This window comes from Pan paniscus, chromosome 5, assembly GCF_029289425.2.
Source record: "Pan paniscus chromosome 5, NHGRI_mPanPan1-v2.0_pri, whole genome shotgun sequence".
Classification (NCBI taxonomy): domain Eukaryota; kingdom Metazoa; phylum Chordata; class Mammalia; order Primates; family Hominidae; genus Pan; species Pan paniscus.
The window spans coordinates 162,085,372-162,112,850 of NC_073254.2; the positions used below are offsets into that span (position 1 = coordinate 162,085,372).

The 27,479-nt window shown below is 35.1% G+C and overlaps 2 protein-coding genes across 3 annotated transcripts in view; one reads left to right on the top strand and one right to left on the bottom strand.

Annotated features, from left to right (window-relative positions):
- Positions 1 to 27,479, bottom strand: part of NMBR (neuromedin B receptor) — an 87,770-nt gene that overhangs the window by 51,513 nt on the left and 8,778 nt on the right. The window lies entirely within an intron of this gene.
- On the top strand, positions 14,576 to 24,343 carry GJE1 (gap junction protein epsilon 1). The gene is made up of 3 exons (XM_024929160.3): positions 14,576 to 22,175; positions 22,827 to 23,021; positions 23,517 to 24,343. Exons 1-3 carry the CDS (start codon positions 22,137 to 22,139, stop codon positions 23,898 to 23,900), a joined length of 618 nt encoding a protein of 205 aa, XP_024784928.1. The 5' UTR covers positions 14,576 to 22,136; the 3' UTR covers positions 23,901 to 24,343.

Consider the following 27,479-nt stretch of genomic DNA (forward strand, 5'->3'; position numbering starts at 1 on the left):
CTTGAGGCCAGGAGCTTGAGACGAGCCTGGCCAACATGGTGAAATCCTGTCTCTACTGAAAATACAAAAATTAGCCAGGAGTGGTGGCATGCGCGTGTATTCCCAACTACTCAGGAGTCTGAGGCAGGAGAATTGCTTGAACCTGGGAGGCAGAGGTTGCAGTGAGCAGAGATCGTGCCACTGCACACCTGCCTGGCCAACAGAGTGAGACTCCAACTCAAAAAAAAAAAAAAAAGACATACCCAATGTCTTACACACTGAAATCACTGAGACACAGGCTTAGCCTTTATACCACCCTACACAACAAAACCTGTTACCTAAGAAGAGGTCATTTATATTAGCAAGGGGCAATGAGTACAACAATCATAATTTCTGATTTGTTGGAACCCAAACAAAATTAAATGATTTTCTTAGTGAGAAAAGATGCTTTGGTTATATAATAATATGATTTCTTGGAATTTTCCAATTATTAATATTACTTGTAAAAAACCACTAGCTTGTCACTTATGTATTTGTCTCTTAACCTTAGTCGTATTTGAGGGAACTTCTTTAAAATAGTTTTATCCACCCACCGGTTTCAAATAGGATTATAAAAAAGTGAATACATCATTTTATGCAAATTGAAACATAGAACTGAGATGAGATTGGTTTTTACTGGATGAAAATTGAATAGTGAAAAACTTAGGCTACGAGAAATGTCAATGCTGATTTAATCTGTGTAGAAAGGTGACCAGAGAACGTGCATCAGTACGCTCTAAGTAAACGCCTCTGAATTCCCATTTAAAATGTAGCTGTTTCTTTCTTGGTAAGATGGCTCCCAAATAACTTGTTCAGGAACCATCAGGGCACTCCCCAACCCAAAAGTGAATGTCATGTTTGTAGCTTAATTCTTAAACTGAAAAGGTAAGCAAATACTTCAACCCTTTCTAATTAAGTAGCATTTGCTTATTCAAAATATCTATTTAATTGCCACAATACATCTGATTTTCATTCCAAATGTTTAACAGAGTAAAAAAATAGTAATTTTCTGGCTGGGTGCAGTGGGTCACGCCTGTAATCCCAACATTTTGGGAGGCTGTCGGGAGAATCGCTTGAGGCTGGGAGTTCGAGACCAGCATGGGCAAAACGAAAAAGAAAATAGTAATTTTTAAAGTTGGAACACTTGGCCTGAATGGGAAACTGGTAAATAACCTGCTAGGTATTTTTCAAAGATAAGCAGGATTCTAATTTCTAAGCAATTAGTAGCTCCCAAGAATCTCATTTGCATTCGATATTTCATGTTTAACAGAATCACCACAATGTAATCTAGTTTTTCTCCTATTGCAGCATATGTCAGGAAAGCACTTCATATAGGTGAACAACTAGGCTTAGTTTTCAGTGGAAAAAGATGCTTTATTTTTTTCAAATATTATGAAGTAGACAAGAAACAATAAACATTATGCTCAAATTAATATAAAGCATGGATTGGATAAATCTCTCAAATAATTTGATGTGGCATCTGCACTCCTCAAATGAGAGACAGTACAATCAGCCTGCCTTTACTCCCAACATCCTTATTTCTAAACTCAGTAATAAATCCTCTGTGGCAATAGGATTTGACAATTCGATATTGTACGTCTCGTTAGCGCCACCTACTGAGTGCTGGTCACATTTTGTAAATCTCAGTTAAAAATCACTGGCTGAAAATGCAGAAGGAACCAAATCAAAGTAACAAAAGGATGACAATAGAATGATTACATCTCCAGCTTTTTATTTTCATCAATGCTATTTAAGTATAGGTACAGTTACCAGAGCAGTGAATGTCATGTCAGAAAAAGAATTAATTATAAATTACATTTATATAAATATGATAATTAATTTGATTAAAAGAGGATTTACATTGACAAAAGCAAATATTATTAAGCCATACCTGCCTTACCCATCTCACAAAGTTATAACAAAAATTATACAAAATAATTTATGTGAAAAATCCTTGGGAACCACAAAACATTAAAAAATGTAGAAGCATTATTCCATAATGCAATAGCATTTTCATTTTATAATTTTTTTCAAAAAATTTTTAAATGCTACAACTAAATTTATGATACATGCTAGATGCTACTTTTAGGCTCAATTAAGCTTAGCATTTGGAAAAGCTGAAATATATACTTTCAAAGGATGGAAATTTTCTACACTATATGATTTAGAATCCCTTTTATATTGTTTTCTCATTCCTATAAAATAGACAAGCTATTTTATAGCCTAAAGTCATATTTATTTTTCAGTTCTGAAAATAGATTGAATCATACACACTGAGAGTGGCATATGAAGACTTCATTAATAAAAATAAAGTTGGTGATTCAAACTTCTGGTTTTGCTGAAACTGCTAAATGATTCATGAATCGCATGAGGAACTTAATGTGGTTAAGTATCAAGTTTATTGACATTCAACTGTTGGTGAGGTTTATAAAATAGATTTATTCTATATAAGAGATGTTCCTCTTACAAGCTTTGACTCTTTCATCACCTTTCTGTAGGTCTTGACTGAAATAATAAAACAATATAAAATAATTAAAAATAAAAATGAAGTGATTCCATGTATCTGAATAAATATATTCACTACATTTATTCTTTCTATCATATACATAGTGCAGGTAGAACACAAGCTTTCAAGAATCAAATGATGCTCACTTTGAATGTTTTCTTATCCACAATAGACAAGAATATCAAGCAGCCTTACCAAATTTGGAAGCATCTAAATATCTGTAAACCTCTAAATGATTGTCATAAACATAAAAGATAACTGCCTGAAATGTTACCTTTTCATAGACTAGGCTTTGACATTTTGTAAATATAAATGTAGCCAAAATATTGAAGTCAATCCAACTTCCCACATGCAAATATATTAATGTGTAACAGAAATCATCCTTTTGCCCAATTCCCCCTACGTGGCATCTTTATGGCCATCCCCCAATCCCCCAGGGGTTTCTCAGCATGAAGAGCCCAATTACAAAATAGGAAAAGCGCCACTCAAAGCCTATATATACATGCAGCTGCAAAGTGTTCTGGAGAGGTTAAAAGACTGATATGAATTTGGCCCACTGCATATAACCTGGAGCAATATTGCCAGAAAAGAGGATTTGAATGAGCCCAGGTTGGAAAAATAAATTACCTTTATGCCTTGAAGGCAATCTCCATGGGTCAAGGCTAATGCCTTTTTCTTTGCTATTGTGTGAGATAATCATCTCTATCACCTTTTTTTCTTTTCATTTTTTTTTAGATAACTAGGTGGTTTTGACATTTTTGTGGTTGGTAATCTAATACTTTTTCACAAATTTTCTTTCAGGAAATAGAAAATTTTTTCAGTAATTGAATGAGAATGATGGATCATGCTAATAAATGTCTTTCTCAAAACCTGTCATAACTTTAAATCAAAGTCAGGGTATTAATATGAGACTCCTATATTCCTCATATTTATTTCATGTCAGCATGTGCCTAGCTGATGTCAACAGCAGAGGAAAATAACATCAGGGTTCAAGAAATGTGGTACTGTTAACATTTACATGACGTATTGACTTGATAATGAACATCAGTAAACATTTCAGCCAAATATAAATAAAAATGTATTTGTGTCTATAACTATATTTAATATACAGAAACTTTAAGGAGAAAAACAAGTGAGCCTTGAGAGTAAAGGTGGTAACATAACACATAATTGTGGTAATGGTCAATGCAATTTAATGATTAGAGTTTATGAGCCAGATATCAAGCTGCTAATTTACCTTCATTATCTCTTATCATATTCATAGCAACACTATGAACTCCATATTATTATTCCCATTTTACAGATGACAAAAGTAAATCTAGAGCAGTAAAATAATATTTTCAAGCCCACTCAGCTAGATAGTGACAGTAAAGAGAACTGAAACTCAGCAGATCTCTAATCAATAAGTCATACATATTGGCAAGAAGCTAAATCTGCAAAGATTGAGAGAGACTTTTTTCTAATTCGCTCAGAGTGATTGTTTGCTCACGAAGCTGTGTGCCTTCAGGACTTTCTGCTCAAATCGACTGGTTTTTCTAATTTATGCAAATACGTCAAGTGACCTCATATTAGCCTGTGTGTTGCCAAATGTTCTAAAATTTCAAAAAGTTTGCTTTTACTCAGTTGACCAGGAATGAGATCATAGAGAAAAGAAATTTAAATTTAACCTAAAAAATAAATAGGATTTTAATGGGGAAGATGGAGAGTATAGTGGGAGAGTAAAAGAGGATCTTTTTAGAACATGCAAAGGATCCACATGCAGAAAAAAATAAGGCCTATTTGAGGTATAGGAGTTAGGATTGGCTGAAGCATAGATTTTCTAGCAAGATGGGAGATCGGACTAGAAAGGCCAACGTGTGGAACACTCAGAATGCTAAGTTAAGGTGTGTAGTCAATGGTCATGAAGCTGTGGAGAATTAGGAAGGAAACAACAGAGTCAAAAATAGGATTATTACTCTGGTGTTGGGTGTAGATTTTTTTGAGCAGGTAATATGACAATAAGAAGACAATGGAGAAACTTTTAAGGCTAGACCTGAACTACACTAGTGTAGAAGTGGTGGAAATGGAGAAGAGAGGTAATCTATCACTAGACATGCAAGTATTATTCTTTCTTCCTGTGAACATAGTTGTTTTTCAGTTCCCAGATTTAATGTTTGCTCCTGTGGTCATCAAATTTAAACACTAAAATGTTTTGGAATTTGATATAGTTGTGAAAATTATCTAATGACTTTGAATTATGATTTTAAGAGTTCAATCAAAGAATGAACTTTAATACCTGATATGCTTTGGCTGTGTCCCCACCCAAATCTCATCTTGAATTGTAATTCCCACAATTTCCACGTGTTGTGGGAGGAACCCGGTGGGAGGTCATTAAATTATGAGGGTGGGTCTTTCCTGCACTGTTCTCTGATAGTGAATTAGTCTCATGAGAACTGATGGTTTTAAAAATGGGAGTTTCCCTATACAAGCTCTCTTTTTTTACCTGCCGCCATCCCCATAAGATGTGACTTACTCCTGCTTGTCTTGCACCATGATTGTGAGGCTTCCCCAGCCATTTGGTACTGTAAGTCCAATTAAACCTCTTTCTTTTGTAAATTGCCCAGTCTTGGGTATGTCTTTATCAGCAGCATGACAATGGACTAAAACAATACCCCTTCTTCTCTTCACCCTCTTAGTCTCCCAAAAAGATACCCAAACACATATACCCACATCGACACAAAAATACCTCTTCAGCCTACAGTTACTGTAGGATGCAGTATATAGAATGTTTGGCTCTAAGAGGGTATGTAGAGTTATTAACATCTTGTTTGGACACAAATAGAGGCCCTCAAGGAGCTCTATTTTCAGAGACTTTTAGGAAGAACTCAAGGATAAATTACTAGGACCATACATCCACTAATAGCAGTATTGAAACCCTACAAGGGTATTGATGCTTTTGAGTACTGACATCTTGACAATCAAGAGAAATCCCTTATATCATATCTGTGATATCATTTGATTCCCAACTGTTCTGTCTACCAAATTCAGGGAATTCTTCCCAGCAGAGTCTTCCTTTTTGTAAAGATCTTTTTGTATCATTTGACAACTGATAAGCAATTTTTAGCCAGGTATTATTTAGGCACATTCTTTTTATTTCTTACCTATTCATGTTTCCGTTAAAATTTGTTATACATTTTTGCCAAATGATTTATTGGTATAAATCATCTTCAGCTTATTATTACTGTAAATGTTATTCACTGTTAAACAAATAAGCCATAATTATTATCATTGTCATTAGCATAATTGCTTTTTACCAATTATTAACTCCTGCTAGTATGATCATGATTAATATTATTAGAAATCTGCCACCTCACTGAAAATGTTAAGAAATCCTATGTTTATTTTATAGATAAAAACTATTATTAAAAACTTGTAGCACCTTAAACTCATGTCTTAAATTGTTTCCATTCCAATCCCAATAACATAAATAATAGGACTGGCTTCCATTTATTTGTGTGTACAATAATGCTTGTGATGATAAGGTCACTGAAGGTCACCAAGACATTTCAGGAGCTTTCACTACACCTTGAAAAGTATATAGCCCAAACATATAGAGCTAGAGAAATCACTTCTTTTGGAACTACCAGAAAATATGTGATGGATTTAATAGTTTTAGTTCATATGACTCCAAAAAGTCAAATAATTGTAGTTAGCAGCATATTAACATAATCACCTCACATATAGTTTTATATTTTACCAGCTCCAATAAATCTACACCCCTAGATCTATATTAATATTTTAAATATAAATTAGTACATCTCAATACTTAATAAGTAGAAATTCAAGGAATAATGGACATTAAATTTTCTTATAAAAGGGAGCAAAGGTGTCTTATAAATTAGGTGTTCACAACAGGGAAAGGCATTAATCAGCTTTCAAAAGCTAAATTTGTCTCAAGCTCATTATTATTCAAAGCAGTGAATTTTCTCTGGTAACATGTCACAGAGGGAATAAGGAACGGAAATTCTAATGATAGCCCAGCAATTTACCATAAGGTTTTAATTAATTAATCTGGAGTTTATGCACATAAGACTGATTATATGAACCAAAGTTCAGTTCTACAAGTATTTCCCAAATTAAAGGAATGCTACATATTTCAATAATGTCAAATATGAAAAAATAGTACAAAATATGATTCAGTATATACCAAAATTAAGAAGCAGTTATAGTATACTGCTTTGCCAAACAAGGCAATCATTAATTTTTCTCACACTAAAGTACACAACAAAAGTGTTTACAATTTATCATTACATCCAACATTGAAAAATGATAACAAAGTGATTACTTATATAATTTATATTGATGAAAATTGGGATGACATGAGGAATAAGCACTGACAAAGGTGTAGTATTAAACCTGGGCTTTCTGAGTTTGACTCTTGTTACAAATAATTTCACAAAAACCATTGATTATTAGATGTATATGTCCCTACACAGAAAAAAAGAAAAGAAAACTGGGCATGCACAAATTTTAAAATCAGTATTTTCCAGGAAGATGAGTATAATTTTCCTACCAATAAATCTAATTGATCCAGTTCTGGTGCCATAATGTTCATTAACTCCTTTGGTATTAAAGTGATTGGAAATAACATAAAAACCTGAGCATGTTGAATGGTATATGCTAACAGTCCAGTTCTAATACACTTATATTTGTGGTCATTACTAACAACATTAGTCACATACACATAGCCAACCTTAATGCAAACGTTTCACATTTGCTAATGACAGTTTTTGATTACTTCAGAAGAGAGGTCCCCAAGTTAGGTTTGTATGATGCAGAGTGTCTCATAATTGAAGAACCTGTTAATTGAAGAATCACACTTATATCCCTTCAGTTTTAGCTAGGAACATCTGAAGGACTGATGACTAAGTTGCCTAGAGCTATCATTTTTTGAATTTCAGAAGGCACTGTGCTAGTTGCCTCTGCTTCTACACTTTCTCTATAACCTTTCTTTCTCTTTAAGCTGTTACTCAGCAGGCATGAAATGTATTTAGGAACACACATATTATAAAAGTCTTTCAGATTAAAAATAGAAAACATTTACAGACTTGTTAAGACGATAGAAGGTTGTGGTTAAGAAACCCATGGAAGGAAGGACATAGAAATCATCTTAGCAGTTGTACAACTTTTTATCTCAGTACTTCTAATTGGCCTATGTCAAGTCTCACAAAGGGTGAGAGTAGCAGATTGTCAGCATTCAGAATACAGCATTCTCTTATTTGTGTGTGTCTTACATTCATGTTCCCCAAGTGTATTAGATTGGGTCCCATAGGAAAAGATTCTGAGATAATAAGCTCTCTGCAGAAAGTTTATTGAAAAGTATTCTCAGGAGTTGCCTGCATAAAGAAATGTGGAAGGCAGGACTGAACAGAAACACCTGCAATGTCATTGCAACTGAAGTCTTAGGCAATGCCAAGGGCAGCCCTGCAAATGGAATGGACTCTGAGTATTGTTCTGAATTGAGATGGGAGTAGGCTCTATAGCATCACATCAGCCAGTTACTGGTTATGCGTCAGCCTCTAGGAAATGACATAAGCTGGCTGAAACTTTCCCTGCAATGGAGGGCTATGCTCAGTGAGTGAAATAGTTGTACACTGTCAGCAGCCAATATTCCCAGCAGCAGAGAAATGGCACTTAAGTGAAGGATCAGAGCATTCACCACACCAGGATGGGACATATGACTGGGTCAGGATACTCCCATCTAAATAGGACCATATCATTAGGCTTGGCTTATTATACCAAGCCTATTCACGGTTGCCATTGGCTGGTGCCCCAGGAGCTGGTCCAACCAGTTATGCCAAGTAAATTGGTCTGTTCTCACCCAAAACATAAAGTGTGAAGGATTGCCAAGGACTCTAGGTGTGGCAGGGATGTAAAGGTTTACAAACTCATCTTCAACATAACAAATTACCAACTTCTCAATAACAACACAGAAACAGCAACAATATAATAATATTTTATGTTAATTTGGTATTTACAGTCTAGATACTATGCTAAATACTTTACACAATTTATCTCATTTAATCTTAACGGGAACCCTATGAGGTGTTATTATTTTACTGTTACAGACGGAAAATTGAAACCCAGAAAAACGCAGAAAATGTATCCAATACAATAAAAATAATAAGTCATAGACCTTGAAACAAAGAGTTTCAGAGTCTTTCGTTTTAAGAATTTTACTAAACAACCCACAGAGTCTGGCTTATTAATGACCGTATACTACTTGTCACTTGCATGGAAATCTGTTGGCTTCATTTTAAGTATAAAGTCATATGTACTATATTACAAATATTGCAAAATTGACATTGTACTTGTTGCATTTGAAATCTGTTGGCTTAATTTTAAGTAAAGTATAAAGCCATCTGTACTATATTACAAATATTGCAAAATTGACATTGTATTTATTCAGAGGTCCTATATCCAATGATCTTAACTCTTAAGAACATTATTGAGAACCACAAGACCAGTTTAAGAGACTTTTGTGTTCTGGTAGAAATGGAATAATGGGGATTGAATAATCTCTCCTGCCCTAAACAACTAGATGATTGGACAAAACCTATAACAATCATTATAAAAGATGAGACTGCTGTTGGAAAGCAAGTATCATGGGACTGTAATCTCTGAGAAAAAGGAAACAAATTGAGTGAGCCCTGAGTGCATCAGCTTACTCCAGAGGCAGTTTCACACCACCTTTTAGGAAGATGGGACCCTAACAGAGCCCAGTGGTCTCACTGAATTGAAGAACCAGAGATCAATGTTGGAGGAATAAAGATGGTTAGAATTTGCTAAGAGGAATATGGTACTATAGAGGTAGAAGCTAAACAGGGAGAACTTCAGAGATCTGCAGAGGGGTCTACTTGAGGCTCTGAGTATTGACCTGTTCATGTGTGACAAGAAAACACCCAAGGCCAGAGAAACACTTAAAAACATTTGAAATACAAACAGGGCTGAAAGTAATTTGTGTCTCCAGAGCAGAGTGGAAAGACCTTGTAATGCAAGATCTATCCTGTAGAGTACTCACAAGTATGTTACCTTGGTTGTCAGCCTAAATTTGCCCTATGCGACAAGCTAATCTAAACCTACCTTGCAAATGCTTAAATAAAGCTTCAAAGATATCTACCTGATTCCTGCAGAATAAGTGCATGCCAGAACAAATTCTAACATTATTTAAAATTCAGCAAACAACAAAATAAAATTTACAACATCAGACATCCAGTCAAAAATTACCAGTTACAGAGTTACCTCATTTTATCGTGTTTCATTTTATTGTCCTTTGCAGATACTGCATTTTTTACAAATTGAAGGTTGGTGTCAACCCTGCATCCAGCAAGTCCATCAGCACCATTTTCCCAATGGCATGTGCTCATTTTGTGTCTCTGTATCACATTTTGGGAATTCTCACAAAATTTCAAAAGTTTTCATGATTATTACATCTTTTATGATGATCTGTGATGAGTGACTTTTGATGATACTACTGTAATTTTTTCAGGACACCTCAAAAACTGCCTATACAAAATGGTGACTTTCATTGACAAATGTTGTGTGTGTTCTTACTGCTCTACCAATTGGCTGTTTCCCCACGTCTCTACATATCCTAGGGCTCCCTATTCCCTAAGACTGAACAATATTGAAATTAGGCCAAATAATAACCCAACAAAGGCCTCTAAGTGTTCAAGCAAAAGAAAGAGTCACAGGTCTCTCACTTGAAATCAAAAGCTAGAAATGATTAAGCCTAGTGAAGAAAGCATGACCAAAGCCAAGACAGACTGAAAGCTCGACCTCTTGCTCTAGTTAGCCAAGCTGTGAATGTAAAGGAAAAATTCTTGAAGGAAATTAAAAGTGCTACTCCGATTAATACAAGAATGATAAGAAAGAAACAATGCCTTATTGCTGACATGGGGAAAATTATAGTGGTCTGGATAGAAGATCAAACTGTAACTCAGTAGCTTAGCTTCAAAACACATTTTAAAACCTTTATTTTTCGTTTTCTGTTTTCTCCCTAGTCTCAAGATGTAACCTTGAAGCAAACAACAGAAACCTTTTATTCCCTCCTTAGCCTTAAAAAAATACACTAAAACATACTTTAAAACTCTTTGTTTCCCTCCCTTTCCCACTCTACACTATGTTACACCATGCACATTTACCTAACTATATACTTGTATTTAATTATGTGCTTACTTAGAAGTTCCAGTGGCTAATCTTGAGACAGACCAGGAATGGAGCCCAAGCTGCAAAATTCTAGAGATTACCTCAAGGTGGTAGTCAATATGCAGCCATTGTTGATATGATCCCAGACCACACTCCAGGTGGACCATGACTCAAGATAGCTACCAGAACAAGACACACAGACATTGTACCCAGCACTACTCCCCACATGCCTCTCATTCCCAGTTCCCTTTTTAAGCCCCTCTCCTCAGCCTAAAGTTTGAAATGGTTCCTTTAAGGTATGAGCCTTGGCCATTTCTCCCACTGCTAGCTCTGGAATAAAGTCACTTTCCTTTCACCGCATTTTGTCCATGTTACTGACTTTGCAAGAAGTGAGCAGCTGAGTTTGTATTCGGTTACAAAACCAGCCACAACATTCCCTTAAGCCAAAACCTAATCCAGAAAAATACCCTCTCTTCAGTCCTATGAAGGCTAAGAGAGCTAAAGAAGCTGCAAAAGAAAAGTTTGAGGCTAGCAGAGATTGGTTTATGAGGTTGGAGGAAAGAAGCCATAAAAATATACCTTGTAATGCAAGATGGTATATCATCATACCATATCATCATACCATAAAAATGCAAGATGAAGTAGCAAGTGCTAATGTAGAAGCTAAGGCAAGTTATGCAGAAGATCTAAAATAATTGATGAAGGTGGCAACACAAAACAACAGATTTTCTATGTATATCAAACAGCCTTATAGTGGGAAAAGATGCCATCTAAAACTTTCATAGCTAGAAAGAAGTCAATGCCTGGGTTCAGTGCTTCAGCAGACAGGCCTGACTCTTGTTAGGAGCTAATACCGTTGGTAACTTAAAGTTGGAGCTAATATTCATTTGGAATTCAAAAAATCCTGTAGCCCTTAAGAATTATGCTAAATCTACTCTGCCTGCATTCTATAAATAGAATCACAAAGCCTAGATGAGAGAATATCTGTTTACAGTATAGTTTACTGAATATTTTAAATGCACCATTGAGACTTACTGCTCAAAAAAAAAGGATTCCTTTCAAAATATTATTGCTCATTGACAGTGCACCTAGTCACTCAACAGCTCTGGTATAGAGGTACAAAGAGATTCATGTTGTTTCTATGCCTGCTAACACAATATCCGTTCTGCAGCCAATGGAAAAAGGAGTAATTTCAACTTTTAAGTCTTATTATATAAGGAATACATTTCATAAAGCTACAGATAGTGATTCTTCTGATAGATCTGGTCAAAGTAAATTGAAAATATTTTGGAAAGAATTCATCATTCTAGATGCCATTAAGAATATTTGTGATTCGTAGAAGGAGGTCAAAATATCAACAGGAATTTCAAAAGAAGTTGATTCCAAACCTCATGGAAAACTATGAAAGTTTCAAGACTTCAGTAGAGGAAGTAACTGCAGATGGGATGGAAAGAGCAAGAGGATTAGAATTAGAAGTGGGGGGCCTGAAGATGTGACTGAATTGCTGTGATCTCATGATAAAACCAGGAGTTGCTTCTTATGGATGAGGAAAGAGAGTATTTCTTCAGATGCAATCTACTCCTGGTGAAAATGCTGTGAATATTGTTGAAATAACAACAAAGGATCTAGAATATCTCATTAACTTAGTACATAAAGCAGCAGCAGGGCTTGAGAAGATTGGCTCCAATTTTGAAAGAAGTTCTATTGTGGGTAAAATACTGTCAAAAAGCGTTGCATGCTACAGAGAGATCTTTTATGAAAGGAAGTCAGTTGATGTGGCTGACTTCATTGTCTTATACTAAGAAATTGCCACAGTCACCCCAACCTTCAGCAGCCAACATCCCAATCAGTCAGCAGCCATCTACATCAAGGCGAGACCCTCCACGGTGAAAATATTACAACTCCCTAAAGGCTGGGGTGATCATTAGCATTTTTAAACAATAAACCATTCAACTCTGACCCTGTGGCAAAAAGCAATCATAGACAATATGTAAATGAAAGGATATGGCGAGGCTGCAATAAAACCTTATTTCACAAAAGAGGTGGCAAACCCATAAGCCGTAGTTTGCCGAACCCCTTCCTAGAGCTAAAAATACCACATCGGATATTTTTTTAAAAGCCATAAATAGGATTAACTTCAGATGAGATTCTGTAGCAGAAATTAGTGAAATTAACACGGTAACTATTCACAATGAAATATAATGAGAACGAAGATGGAAAAGGAGGAATATAGAGAGGATCAGTTACCTTCGAAACCATATCAAGCAGTCTAGCCAAAAAATTGGAGTCCCTGAAGACAGAAAGGGGACAGAAAAAATATTTGAAAAAATAATGGCTGATTATTTTTCCCAAAATTTATTGAAAACAAACCCACAGATCAAGACAGCTCCAGAAACCCCAAGAAGATGAGGAAAGTAGGCTTAGACTTGTTAGGTAATTTTTCCAAGACTTTTTTATTACAAGGTATGTACCAATTCATGTTTGTTGATTCAAGAACCCAAGTTTATACCTATTTGGTACACTTTCTCTCAAGCTTGCCAGAATGAGTCTAGTTTCCATAATAAGAGTGAAAATATTGTTTTTAGAGAAACCCATGTGTATCAGGCACTGTACAAGATATTATCTCATGTACTATCTCATTTGGTCACAACATATCTAGTAGGTAAGAATCATTTTCTCCATTTTACAGATGGAAGAACTGAAACTAGCAGAATTAACATTGTGTGTTTAAATAATTGCCAGTAAAGTAGGGGAAAAATGCACTCTCAAGTCTTCTGTATTTCCAGGCAGGGATTTCCTATAGAGATATGTGGATGGCATATCCCCCGCCAAAAATAATAGCTGTAGATATGCGAACTATTCAAAAAAGAAATTGTTATATGTGTTATACAACTAGAAATCATGCAGTTTAGGAATATTTGAAATATGAACTCATTGAAAAGAAGGAAAATAAGACCTTCAATTTAACCATTAGGTCAGGCAATTGCTGGCACATCTAAATTACTGACAATAAATCTCAGAGCAAGTACAATACTTCTAAGTATGGTTATAAGAATTAGAATCATAAAACCATAGAATTGTGAAATTACTTACACATCATAGAATCCAATCCCTTCTTTTTGGAGAAATGGAAACATACCCCAGAAGGTTAAATCATTTGCCCAAAATAACATGATTGGTTGTTGACCCTTTCTACTAAGCCATCCCCAGTTCCACTCCAGAAAATATAAATTATTCATGCAGAAAGACAAACCTAATTTTGGCAGGTCAGAGATTTCAGAAAGATGTGAATTGGCTAAGGGTTGTGATTTATGAATCTAGGCAGCTATTCAGATTGCCTTATCTCAGCTGTCCCTCTGTGAAACATACCATTCTGAGTACCTAAATTGACCTCTATTCAACCCCACTTTACCATCATTGGGTATGTCATGAGAAGAAGGGTAAATTACTCTGACCCAATGCAAAATACTGAGAATCAAAAAATGGTAGAGAGGAAACATATATAGAGATTACTTCCCCTTGTTTTCCAGATGTAAAATAAGCCAAGACAGTTTGCGACCATACTCTGAAGAATTAAATATAAATCATCCTTTATTTTAAGCAAATTATCAGCAGCATACATTTCAACCATATACACATATACATGTGCATGCATATACACATATACATGTGTATGCATATACACATATACATGTGTATGCATATACACATACACATGTGTATGCATATACACATATACATACATACACAATTACTCATGCTTTTATGTAAGCCCCATGGAGGCAAGGGCTACACTGTTCTCACAAATTTCTAACACCTTGCACAGTAGCTGGTATTATATATAGATGCTCAACATTTATTCAAAAGAAAAAAGGGGTGAATAAGGACAAACACATAGAACAGCACAGCTCTAAAGCAATGAATGTAACTTGCTTTTTTATTTTCAGATTTATCATGGTATACCTAACAAATAATTATAGGTATTTAAGGTGTACAACTTCATGTTTTGATATTCATATACATTGTGAAATAATGACCACAGTAAAGCTAATTGACATATCCATCGCCTCCCATAATTATCTTTGTGTGTGTGATAATTACCTGTGTGTGTGTGTGAACATATTCACAGTGAGAATATGTAAGAGTTACCTCTTACCAAATTTCAAGTATACAATACGGTATTGTTAAACTATAGTCACATTGCTGTACATTAGATTTCCAGAAGTTATTCATCTTGCATAACTGAAACTTTCTAGTCTTTGACCATCTTCCCATTTCCCACTCCCCACTAGCTTCTGGCAATCACCATTCTACTCTCTGCTTCTATGAATTTGACTATTTTAGAGATTCCATATACAGTGAAATCATATAGTATTTGTCTTTCTGTTTCTGGCTTATTTCCCTTCAACATAATGTCCTTCATTTTCATTCATGTTGCAAATGGCAGGATTTTCCTCCTTTAAGGGCTTAACAATATTCCTCTCTCTCTCTCTCTCTCTCTCTCTCTCTGTGCGTGTGTGTGTGTGTGTGTATGTGTGTGTGTGTGAGATTTCTTTATACATTAATCTGTGGATGGACATTTAGGTTGTTTCCATACCTTGGCTATTGTTGAATCAGGCTGTAGTGAACACTGGGGTGCAGATAGCTCTATGAGATAATGATTTCATTCCCTTCAGGTATATACCTAGAAGTAAGATTGCTGAATTATTAAGGTAGCTCTATTTTTAACTTTTTGAGGAATCTCCCTACTGTTTTCCTTAATGACTATATCAATTTACACTCCCACCAACAGTGTGTACAAGTGCTCCCTTTTCTCTACATCTTACCAACACATCTTTTATTTTATAATAGCCATTTTAACAGGTGTGAAGTGATATCTTATTGTGATTTTGATTTGTATTTCCCTGATAATAAGCGATGTTGAGCACTTTTTAATATACTTATTGGCCATCTGTGGTTCTTCTTTTGAGAAATGTCTATTTATTTTTCTGCCCATTTTTGAGTCAGGTTATTTGAGGGTTTGTTTTTTTTTTGTTTTTTTTTGTTTTTTTTTTTGCTGTTGAGTTGTATGAGTTCTTCATATATTTTGGATATTAACCCTTATCAGATATACAGTTTGCAAATAATGTTCTCCCAATCTGTAGGTTGCTCATTCAATCTTGGGTTTTGGGGGGGTTTATTTAGTTTTGGTTTTGAAGGCCTTTTACTTTTGTGTGTGTGTGGTTTTTGTTTTGTTTTATTTTCTTTTTGCTGTGCAGAAGCTTTTTAATTCAAATAACTTATCTGTATTTTTGTTTTTGTTGTCTGGCTTTTAGTGTCCTATCCAAAAATTCATGCTCAGACCCATGCGAAGAAGCTTTTGTTTTATGTTTCCTTCCAGTAATTTTATGTTCTCAGGTCTTACACTTAAAACTTTAATCGATTTGGAGTTGATTTTTTTATAGGGGGTGAAATAAAAGTCCAATTTCATTTTTCTGCATGTGGATATCCAGTTTTCCCAGCATGATTTGTTGAAGAAACTATCACTTCCCCACTGGATTTTCTTTACATTCTTGTTGAAGATAAGTTGACCTTCTGGTGGACTTATTTTGGGGATCCCTTAATTTCCGTTTGTCTATGTGTCTGTTTTTATGCCAATACTATACTATTTTGATTACTGTAGTCTTTATAGTATATTTTTAAATCAGGAAGTATGATGCCTCCAGCTTTGTTTTTCTTGATCAAGATTGCTTTGGTTATTTGGGATCTTTTGTAGTTTCATATAAATTTTAGGATTGTTTTTTCTATTTCTGTATAGAATGCAGAATTGAGGTTTCAGTAGGGATTGCATTGAATCTGTAGATCACTTTGGATAGTGTGGACACTTTAATAATATTAATTTTTCCAATACATGCATATGAATGTCTTTCCATTTATCTGTCTTCTTTTTTCTTCATCAGTGTTTTATAATTTTCATTGTACAAGTCTTTCGCCTCTTTGGTTCAGTTAATTCCTGAGTATTTTTTTCTTTTTATTGCTATTGTAAATGAGATTATTTTATTAATTTCTTTTTCAGATAGCTCATTTTTTGTTTGTGTACAGATATGTCACTGATTTTTGTGTGTTGATTTTGTGTCCTGCAACTTTACTGAATTCATTTGTTAGTTCTAACAGGATTTTTTGGTTGAGTCTTTAGTGTCTCCTACTTGTATAATTATGTTATCTGCAAACAGAGATAATTTTACTTCTTTTTTATGATTTAAATGTTGATATGGTTTGAATTTGTGTTCTTGTCCAAATCTCGTTGAATTGTAATCCTCAATGTTGGAGGTGGGCCTGTGGGAGATGTTTGGCTCATGGGGGCAGATTTCCACCTCAGTGTTGCTCTTGTGACAGTAAGTGAGTGCTCGTGAGATCTGGTTGTTTAAAAGTGTGTAGCAGCTCCCCACTCTTTCTCTCTCTCTTCCTCCTACTCTGGCTGTACAAATAAATGCCTGCATCCCCTTCGCCTTCTGCCATGATTTTAAGTTTTCCCCAGCCATGCTTCCTGTACAGCCTGTGGAATCGTGAGCCAATTAAACCTCTTTTCTTTATGAATTACCCAGTCTCCATTATTTATTTATAGCAATGCATGAACAGGCTAGTACAGATGTCTTTTTGGGTCCAATTGCTCTGGTTATGACTTCTAGTACTATGTTGAATATAAGTGGCAAATGTGGGCATCCTTACTTTGTACTGGATCTTAGAGGAAAAGCTTGCAGTTTTTTTTCCATTGATTATGATGTTAGCAGTGGGCTTTTCATATATGGCCTTTATTATGTTGAGGTAAGTTCCTTTTATGCCTAATTAGTTGAAAGGTTTTATGAGGAATTGATTTTGAATTTTGTCAAATGATCTTTCTGCATCTATTGAAATGATCATGTGGTTTTTGTCTTTCATTTTGTTAAGTTGGTATATCACATTTACTGATTTGCAATGTATTAAGCAATCCTTGCATCTCAGAGATAAATCCCACTGGTGTATTAATCTTCTATCTATGTTGCTGAATTTGGTTTGCTAGTATTTTATGGAGGGTTTTTGCATCTGTACTCTTCTGGGATGTTGCCCTGTAGTTTTCTTGTGGTGTTTTTGTCTGACTCTGGCAACAGGGTGAAAATGGCTTCATAAATTGAGTTTGGCAGTGTTCCTCTTCAATTTTTCAGAAGAGCTTAAGAGGAATCAGTATTCATTCTTCTTTGAATGTTTGGTAACTTGTTGCAAACTATTAAATTAGACCAGATGTCAATGTAATAATATATAACATTTATGCATTAATTTGCATGTGTTAATCATCATGCATAATGCTTTAGCTCATTTTTATTTCTTTTGATCCTATTTTGGGTTCTAAACAAAATTTACCCTGTTTCTTGTTTACACCACAAGGTCTTAAATGTTTTTAATCTCAGAAAGAAGTTTTAGGACACCAAGAATGTCTACCAAAAGATTATACATTACTCCCAGGGTTTAGAATAGTACTGGCATATAGTAGTGATTAATAAATGTCAGCAACTTTTTGTACTAATAGTAGTAGTAGTAAATCTGAGCTCGCCTTCCCTCCTTTATCTGAAACTAAAAACTTCAAGCAAATTTGAGCAAACACCCTTGTATTGGTGCCTCAAATTTTGCCCATTTACTCAGAAAATTTATAAATGTATCCTGGTCATTTTAAAAATTTTAGGGCTAAAAGAACAGAGGTATATTTTAATGATTAAATTAACTAACAGCCATAAGTCTTTCTGGGGTTCACTCCCACTAGTCCTTGCTTACAAGTAGATGTCTTGGTATCTTGATAGACTCAAAAGGAAAATGCACTTATTTTCCAAGTACAGAGACAGAGAGAGAGAGAAAGAAAAGACATTGAAAACAGACATGGAATTTGCATCTGTTATTTATTCTTCCCTGAAACACTCTTACTCTGGTCAACACAAAGGTTCTTTACCCTCAAGGAAGTAGTGACTCTTCTTTGCTTAAGGAGTATTAATTTGTTAATATATAGTAGTCTGTATAACAAGGAGACCATAGTTGGTCCACGGTCTCATTAAGGACAGGATAAATGTTCTCCAAATCCTTTCATAATCCACATACAACAATCGCTTGAGGTAAATACGATTTTCATTGCCAGTTTGAGAAACTGGGATTCAAGGACGTGAAATAATCTGCTTGAGACCTCAAATCTCTGATTCCAGAGCCCATGATCTTAGGTACTGTGTGCTCCCTCCTACTCACATTAATGCCATTCATTTATATGGGGTTCTTTGTATTTCTCAACTACACCCCGGTATGAATTGTACTTGGTTAGTTCTCTGCTTGGCCTTTGCTCTTCGCACTGAGATCTGCTGAGGAGTGTAAATAAGGGCCAGGCTCTGCAGCACCATCCAGGTGCTATGTACCCCAATAATTTTCTGAGCTCTTCAGAGGAGAAAATAAGGTCAAAGTTTATTTCCCCCTCACTTACCCATGTTTCAGCAATCAATCTACATTACCTTGCAAAGAGACCTAGAGATGAGTTTGCAGGAAAAACTTGGAGAAAATATAGAGAGGTCAGGACTGGCTACATGTGATTTTTTTTTTCTCATTTCTAGTCTCCCTAGCCATAAAACTTTCTAATGTAAGAAATGGTCTTAGGGTAAAAGTCAAATTAATGGTGTGGCTATAATGTCCTTTGATTAGACTTTTTAAATATTTAAGGCATGACTAATGACTATCTCAATTAGACAAAAGATTTCTAGATATCTTAAGAGCACTTCAGAAAAGCCTAATCCAAAAATAGCTGTAAATGTATGTGTAGAGAGAGATATTTCTTTAATTATATGACTCTTACTAAAACTAAGTATATTAAATCTATTACACAGAAAGCCAAAGAGTGATTAAGAGGGTTGTACCAGCAAAACAATTATTACTTTGGCTTAAAAGGCCAGATATTGGTCAAATTATAAAAAAGACTTCTGGCCCCCCAGCTTTTTTCTAGCAAGAAGCAGTTTGAGCAAGTTATTTATTCAAGCATAGTCATTTCTTTTTTTAATGAAAAAGGGAAGACGCTTTCAGCCAAGAACACAGAGAATGGAGCTACAGGCCACTGACAACAATGGACCAGGGAACCACTTCCATTAAGCAGAAGAATATAGTATACTGCAGAACAGCTTTCAGGGTAATACTACTGTGCCTTAATCATGGAATGTTCCTTGCCTCCAGAGTAGGGACAACAGGCAATATTTTTCCTAGCAAGATTTCAGAATTGTTATGGACCAGTGACCGTTACATATCTCCTGTTTTTCCACTTTTGGAGTGTAAGTGTCTACTGTAGTCATCCTATTCCTGTATCACCATTGTATATTGATGTCATGTAGAACATAACTTTTCCCTTTGTTTCTCCAGATTCTAGATCAAGAGTAGCCACATCCAGATATAATGCAAATCACAAAATCCTGGACTTCAATCTTAATTCTATAATTAGATGACAGTTTTGGCATCCTGTAATGAAAGTGAAGACATGCGGGAGGCATGTTAACATTTGTAATCAGCAGGCACATTGCAATAGAATATAAAGTTGGCAACAAATATTTTCTTTTCATACACCCACACCTCTGCAATGTGACTTCACAGATCCATCAAGAGGTAGAAGATGTTTCTCAAATCTAGGTTCATTTTGAAACTTTCTTTGCCTAATGTAACATTAGCAAACATAAAGCAAGCAGAGTCCTAAACAATGCTTATGCGTTGAGAATCGCCCTTTTTCTGCTTTTGGAACCTGCAGCTGTTAGCATGCAAGAAACCCAGGTTGTCACTCCAACATACACCCTTACCAATTGCCATACATTTGAGGTCAGTCTCACTAAGGATCATATTTTCCTAAAGAAATAAGCAACATCCCTCCTCAGCCTAATCTTTATGTGTGATATTTTGGCCCACGTATGGTTTATTCCTTTGTTTTATTACCCAGTTGGATCAGAACATGTAAGAGAAAGATTGGTATTAATTATTTGGCCCTTGTAGATCTCAGCAATGACAATGATGCTGCACTCCCTTCTTCTACACATGCAATTAAGGTTCAAGACAATTTTATACACCCCTGAAAGGACACACTGATGATTTCTACATGTCTGACAATTGTATACAGTTGACTAAACAATAGCATTCACTACTGTACAATGGTAAAAGCCAAAGCACTATTCCTTCTTATGCAAATGGTTGTTAGGGCTTTTAGATGTCACTTCTTGGGAATCAACACAAAGCAAACCTGAAATTCTGATTCTGAGAAGATGGGAATATACACAAATATCTCTTATCTAACCATTCTGAGGGATCATTAAGTTGTCCATGTTTATTTCTTCCTATCCAGCACAGTACTCCTATTCAATGAGAACACTGTCCCCTGTTTATTGGTTACACATACATGTATCATGCAGTCACTTCTCCACTTGCTGGAAGAAAGCAATGACATTGTCTGGAGTTACAATCTTTGGCAGATCACAAGAAAATGAGAAAGGCAAGTGAAGAAAGCAAATATAATCAATGATTAGCTGTATGACATTATAGGTGGATGGAAGCAGATATGTAAGTCAGAAGGTAGTTACTGGTCTGTCTTGGTGCCTGCTGGTCCTCAACACCCATAACAATGTCTAACAGATGATGTATCTGCTGAAGGACAAAAGAAAGGATGGGAAGGATTGTTCTCATGATATGTGCTAGCTCCTGGCCTTGCCTTAATTAGTAGTTCGCTATCTTTTTCCTTAGCCCAGAGATCTAATTACAGATTTTTCCATGTCTGTGGCAAGCATTCAACAACTAGACAAATATAGCAATACATCAATAATATTCAATAATGCAATAACTATTATATCCTGTATTACAATTTCTTAAGATTTCCCAGAAATTAATTATACTCTATGGAAGTAAACAATAAAGAATCAGGAATATTTCCCATGTACTTTTCCTTTAGGACACACCTAAATAAAATAAAAAGGAAAAGAAAAAGATCACTTCAACATTATCAGAGAAAACTCCAAGCTAAAGAGCCCACTAATTTAGATACAGTCCATTTTTAGGTAATTGCAGAAGCGTTGAGTGCTCAGAACCTTTGTGGGGGTGGCCTCTTGCTTTGCTGGCACTCCTGGCTGGCTGGCTGGCTGGCTATGCTGACAGTGTAAGTCAAGGGATTATTAGATTGGCCACATGCTCTCTGCTTTTGTTTCTTTGTTTTTGTTTTGTTTTGGGACAGAGATAGGAAGGTTGAATGGGGCCCCAGAGATCTAAGAGTAAAGGAGGAGGGGAGAGAAATTTGTAGTGATGAGTGTTTTCTGCTGTAAGAGTCCTGAGAGAATGTAAGAGTTTGATTCTGGCAGAAGCAAACTGGCAATGTGGGTCAAGAATTAACCAACAGGAATGCCAGGATAACATCTCCTGAGACATGTCTCTAAATTACATCAAAAACTTCTATGAAGGATGTGTAAGTATTATACAAACAAAAAATCAATTGTATGAGTCTTTTCTGAGTATTTTACCCTGAATTGCATAAGTCTTGGTGAATAAATTCTCTACATCTATGGAGAATACTGTTAAGTGTCAACCATATACTTCAAAATATTCTGAATTTAAAACTATAAAGAGAAAAATTCAGGAAGTGTCTTTAGATGTTGGTGTTTTAGTGTGGCTCACTCTCTCAATTCCCTAATTAAGAAGCAGAGGAAAAAAGCTTTAACTACAACTAATAAACATTATTTGGTTGTTAAGATAGTGTACGGACTGAGCTTACTACTGGATTTGTTATCTAATTTTCAAAAAGAAGTATTAGATATTCTGATTTTATTTCAAAGGGATTATAATGGTGGGGATATTAATTGAATTCAAAGCTGTTTAAATATTTCCAAAATTACACATTTGATTAGCCACATGTCCCTATCAACTATTGCTTTTCATATTTTAAGAGTGAGAAATCTCATAATGCAGGAATTATATTTGATTTGATGATCTCTAAGGGTCTATTTGGCTTCAAAACTTCTTGACTCTTACATTTTTTAAACGTGATATAAGGATTTTTTTAAATGTCCTCCTTTAATGTTTGTGTTTAAAAGATTTTTTTCTCCTAAAACCATAACAGGTTAAACCTCCAACTGTGATTGGTCAATTCCACACCCTTTTCTTTGGATCGATCCGAATATTCTTCCTCGGGGTGCTAGGCTTTGCAGTTTATGGGAATGAGGTCTTGCACTTCATTTGCGATCCAGACAAAAGAGAAGTAAATCTCTTCTGTTACAATCAGTTCAGGCCAATCACTCCACAAGTAAGTTTTTCTGTGTGCACATAAACATTAACTCTACAACAAACTCATTTTCTCTTTAAATGTAAAATAATGTCATAATATGAGAAATACCCTAACAGGTTTTTTTTTCCTAAGGATTATGTTACTTTTTCTTTAATTAGCTGTATATTTCAGATAAATTGAGTTTTGGGGAGTTTCTTCCAATTCTGGCATTTTATTATCTACTAATGTTATCATTATTCTCCAGACCTATATTTGGGATATAGACTAGCTGTCTAATAAAATAAACTACTTCATCATTATCAGTCATTGAGAGGCAATTACAGTAATATATGACTATGTTTTCACAATAAGTATGTTCAACATTACTACCTTCATTATATTAAGACACATATAAGATTTTTATGAAACTTGGAATTTTTAAGTTAGACTCTGTTGAGAGTTAGTGGGGTTTTTTTTAGTGTATTTTAGTTACATATTGATTAATTGATTTACTAAGATATTTCTGACATACTTTAGGTGTTCTAGGCATTACAACTAGTTATTGTCCTGGTTCCTGGAGCTCTTTTCCACCTTTATGCTGCATGTAAAAGCATCAATCAAGAATGCATTCTTCAAAAGCCTATCTACACTATAATTTATATACTCTCTGTTTTATTAAGAATTAGTCTAGCGGCAATAGCATTCTGGCTTCAGATTTACCTCTTTGGTTTCCAAGTAAAATCTCTTTACCTGTGTGATGCTAGATCTCTTGGGGAAAACATGAATATAAGATGCATGGTTCCAGAACACTTTGAAAAAACCATTTTTCTCATTGCAATAAATACATTTACAACAATTACAATTTTATTATTTGTTGCTGAGATTTTTGAGATCATATTTAGAAGATTATACTTTCCATTCAGACAATGACCAAATAATTGATTACCTATTGTCATGCTACAGTTATTTATCATTTTTATTTAGTTTTATCTTACTCAGTGAGTACCACAATTTCAAAACAAACTTACTTCAATGTGTCTGAAATTTTTGTCTACTATAAAATATAGTGCCTGGTTGTAAGGTAAGGATTCTTGAAGAAATATTTCATTTTAATTTTGATCACTTTTATTAGAAAATATACACAGAACTACTGTTAATTTATTTTTAAACAGTGCTTTTACAGAGTTCTCTCACATACATGTTAATTGATCAGTTTTTCTGTGGCCAGAGAAACTTTTATTGTCTTTTTTTACGAAGTGGAAAATTGATGCTCATGAGGGTTAATTTAGGTGGTCAAAGTCGTAATCCAGATATTTATATTTCCCTTTCTGTGGAACTATACAGTTTTAAATTTGAGGGTGTAATTATTTTGCATTCATGTAAAATATAACTTATTTAAGCACAAAAGTTGTAAATTAATTATTAAAGAGTAATTACATAGTTTGACCATTAACTTGAAGAAATTGAACAATTACATTTTTAAAATTTTATTCAATCGGTTTTCTTTTTATTTATTTATTATTATTATACTTTAAGTTTTAGTGTACATGTGCACAATGTGCAGGTTAGTTACATATGTATACATGTGCCATGCTGGTGTGCTGCACCCATTAACTCGTCATTTAGCATTAGGTATATCTCCTAATGCTATCCCTCCCCCCTCCCCCCACCCCACAACAGTCCCCAGAGTGTGATGTTCCACTTCTTGTGTCCATGTGTTCTCATTGTTTAATTCCCATCTATGAGTGAGAACATGCGGTGTTTGGTTTTTTGTCCTTGCGATAGTTTACTGAGAATGATGATTTCCAATTTCATCCATGTCCCTACAAAGGACATGAACTCACCATTTTTTATGGCTGCATAGTATTCCATGGTGTATATGTGCCACATTTTCTTAATCCAGTCTATCATTGTTGGACATTTGGGTTGGTTCCAAGTCTTTGCTATTGTGAATAGTGCCACAATAAACATACGTGTGCATGTGTCTTTATAGCAGCATGATTTATAGTCCTTTGGGTATATACCCAGTAATGGGATGGCTAGGTCAAATGGTATTTCTAGTTCTAGGTCCCTGAGGAATCGCCACACTGACTTCCACAAGGGTTGAACTAGTTTACAGTCCCACCAACAGTGTAAAAGTGTTCCTATTTCTCCACATCCTCTCCAGCACCTGTTGTTTCCTGACTTTTTAATGATTGCCATTCTAACTGGTGTGAGATGGTATCTCCTTGTGGTTTTGATTTGCATTTCTCTGATGGCCAGTGATGATGAGCATTTTTTCATGTGTCTTTTGGCTGCATAAATGTCTTCTTTTGAGAAGTGTTTGTTCATATCCTTTGCCCACTTTTTGATGGGGTTGTTTGTTCTTTTCTTGTAAATTTGTTTGAGTTCATTGTAGATTCTGGATATTAGCCCTTTGTCAGATGAGTAGGTTGTGAAAATTTTCTCCCATTTTGTAGGTTGCCTGTTCACGCTGATGGTAGTTTCTTTTGCTGTGCAGAAGCTCTTGAGTTTAATTAGATCCCATTTGTCAATTTTGTCTTTTGTTGCCATTGCTTTTGGTGTTTTAGACATGAAGTCCTTGCCCATGCCTATGTCCTGAATGGTAATGCCTAGGTTTTCTTCTAGGGTTTTTATGGTTTTAGGTCTAACATGTAAGTCTTTAAACCATCTTGAATTAATTTTTGTATAAGGTGTAAGGAAGGGATCCAGTTTCAGCTTCCTACATATGGCTAGCCAGTTTTCCCAGCACCATTTATTAAATAGGGAATCCTTTCCCCATTGTTTGTTTTTCTCAGGTTTGTCAAAGATCAGATAGTTGTAGATATGCGGCATTATTTCTGAGGGCTCTGTTCTGTTCCATTGATCTAGACCTCTGTTTTGGTACCAGTACCATGCTGTTTTGGTACCAGTACCATGCTGTTTTGGTTACTGTAGCCTTGTAGTATAGTTTGAAGTCAGGTAGGGTGATGCCTGCAGCTTTGTTCTTTTGGCTTATGATTGACTTGGTGATGTGGGCTCTTTTTTGGTTCCATATGAACTTTAAAGTCGTTTTTTCCAATTCTGTGAAGAAAGTCATTGGCAGCTTAATGGGGATGGTATTGAATCTATAAATTACCTTGGGCAGTATGGCCATTTTCACGATATTGATTCTTCCTACCCATGAGCATGGAATGTTCTTCCATTTCTTTGTATCCTCTTTTATTTCATTGAGCAGTGGTTTGTAGTTCTCCTTGAAGGGTCCTTCACATCCCTTGTAAGTTGGATTCCTAGATATTTTATTCTCTTTGAAGCAATTGTGGATGGGAGTTCACTCATGATTTGGCTCTCTGTTTGTCTGTTATTGGTGTCTAAGAATGCTTGTGATTTTTGTACATTGATTTTGTATCCTGAGACTTTGCTGAAGTTGCTTATCAGCTTAAGGAGATTTTGGGCTGAGACAATGGGGTTTTCTAGATATACAATCATGTCATCTGCAAACAGGGACAATTTGACTTCCTCTTTTCCTAATTGAATACCCTTTATTTCCTTCTCCTGCCTAATTGCCCTGGCCAGAACTTCCAACACTATGTTGAATAGGAGTGGTGAGAGAGGGCATCCCTGTCTTGTGCCAGTTTTCAAAGGGAATGCTTCTAGTTTTTGCCCATTCAGTATGATATTGGCTGTGGTTTGTCACAGATAGCTCTTATTATTTTGAGATAAGTCCCATCAATACCTAATTTCTTGAGAGTTTTTAGCATGAAGAGTTGTTGAATTTTGTCAAAGGCCTTTTCTGCATCTATTGAGATAATCATGTGGTTTTTGTCTTTGGTTCTGTTTATATGCTGGATTACATTTATTGATTTGTGTATATTGAACCAGCCTTGCATCCCAGGGAAGAAGCCCACTTGATCATGGTGGATATTCAATCAGTTTTCTTGAAAGTTTCAATATTAAAATGATATAGAAATATAGTTACCAAATAAATAAAAAATGCTATGGATTATATTGCGCATGGGATCCTTGTTTCTTCTTGGGAAAAAAAAAACCTTTCTGTGCCCACAGATGTCCTGCAACTATAACTTCTATATTTATCAAAAGGGAACACTGTGTTTATATTAAGTTAGACTTCCTCAATAGCTATGACATTATTTCAGAGACAATTTTATATTGATTTAGTGTATTTCTTTTTATCTGCCTGCCTTACCAACAATCATTTTATTCATTTGATATTATTTAAAATCCTTATGTATTACTGCCTTATACTGGTAACTTAGTAGGGAAATCAGTATAGTCAAATACTAAGGTTTTCCATTTTTCCTCAAGCTTTATGCAGCCTGTGTTTGATATCATGAATTTCTGGATCTAAGGTTTTCATCATTGAGGTTTTCTCTACATGAAAGCACAGGAGAAAATCCAACTTATCTTCATTTCACAAATAGCTACTGATGTCTGCTATTTAACAAGTACTGCATTAAAAAATTCGTATAAAAAGGTCATCAAGATTTAATACCTTTATAAAATCATACT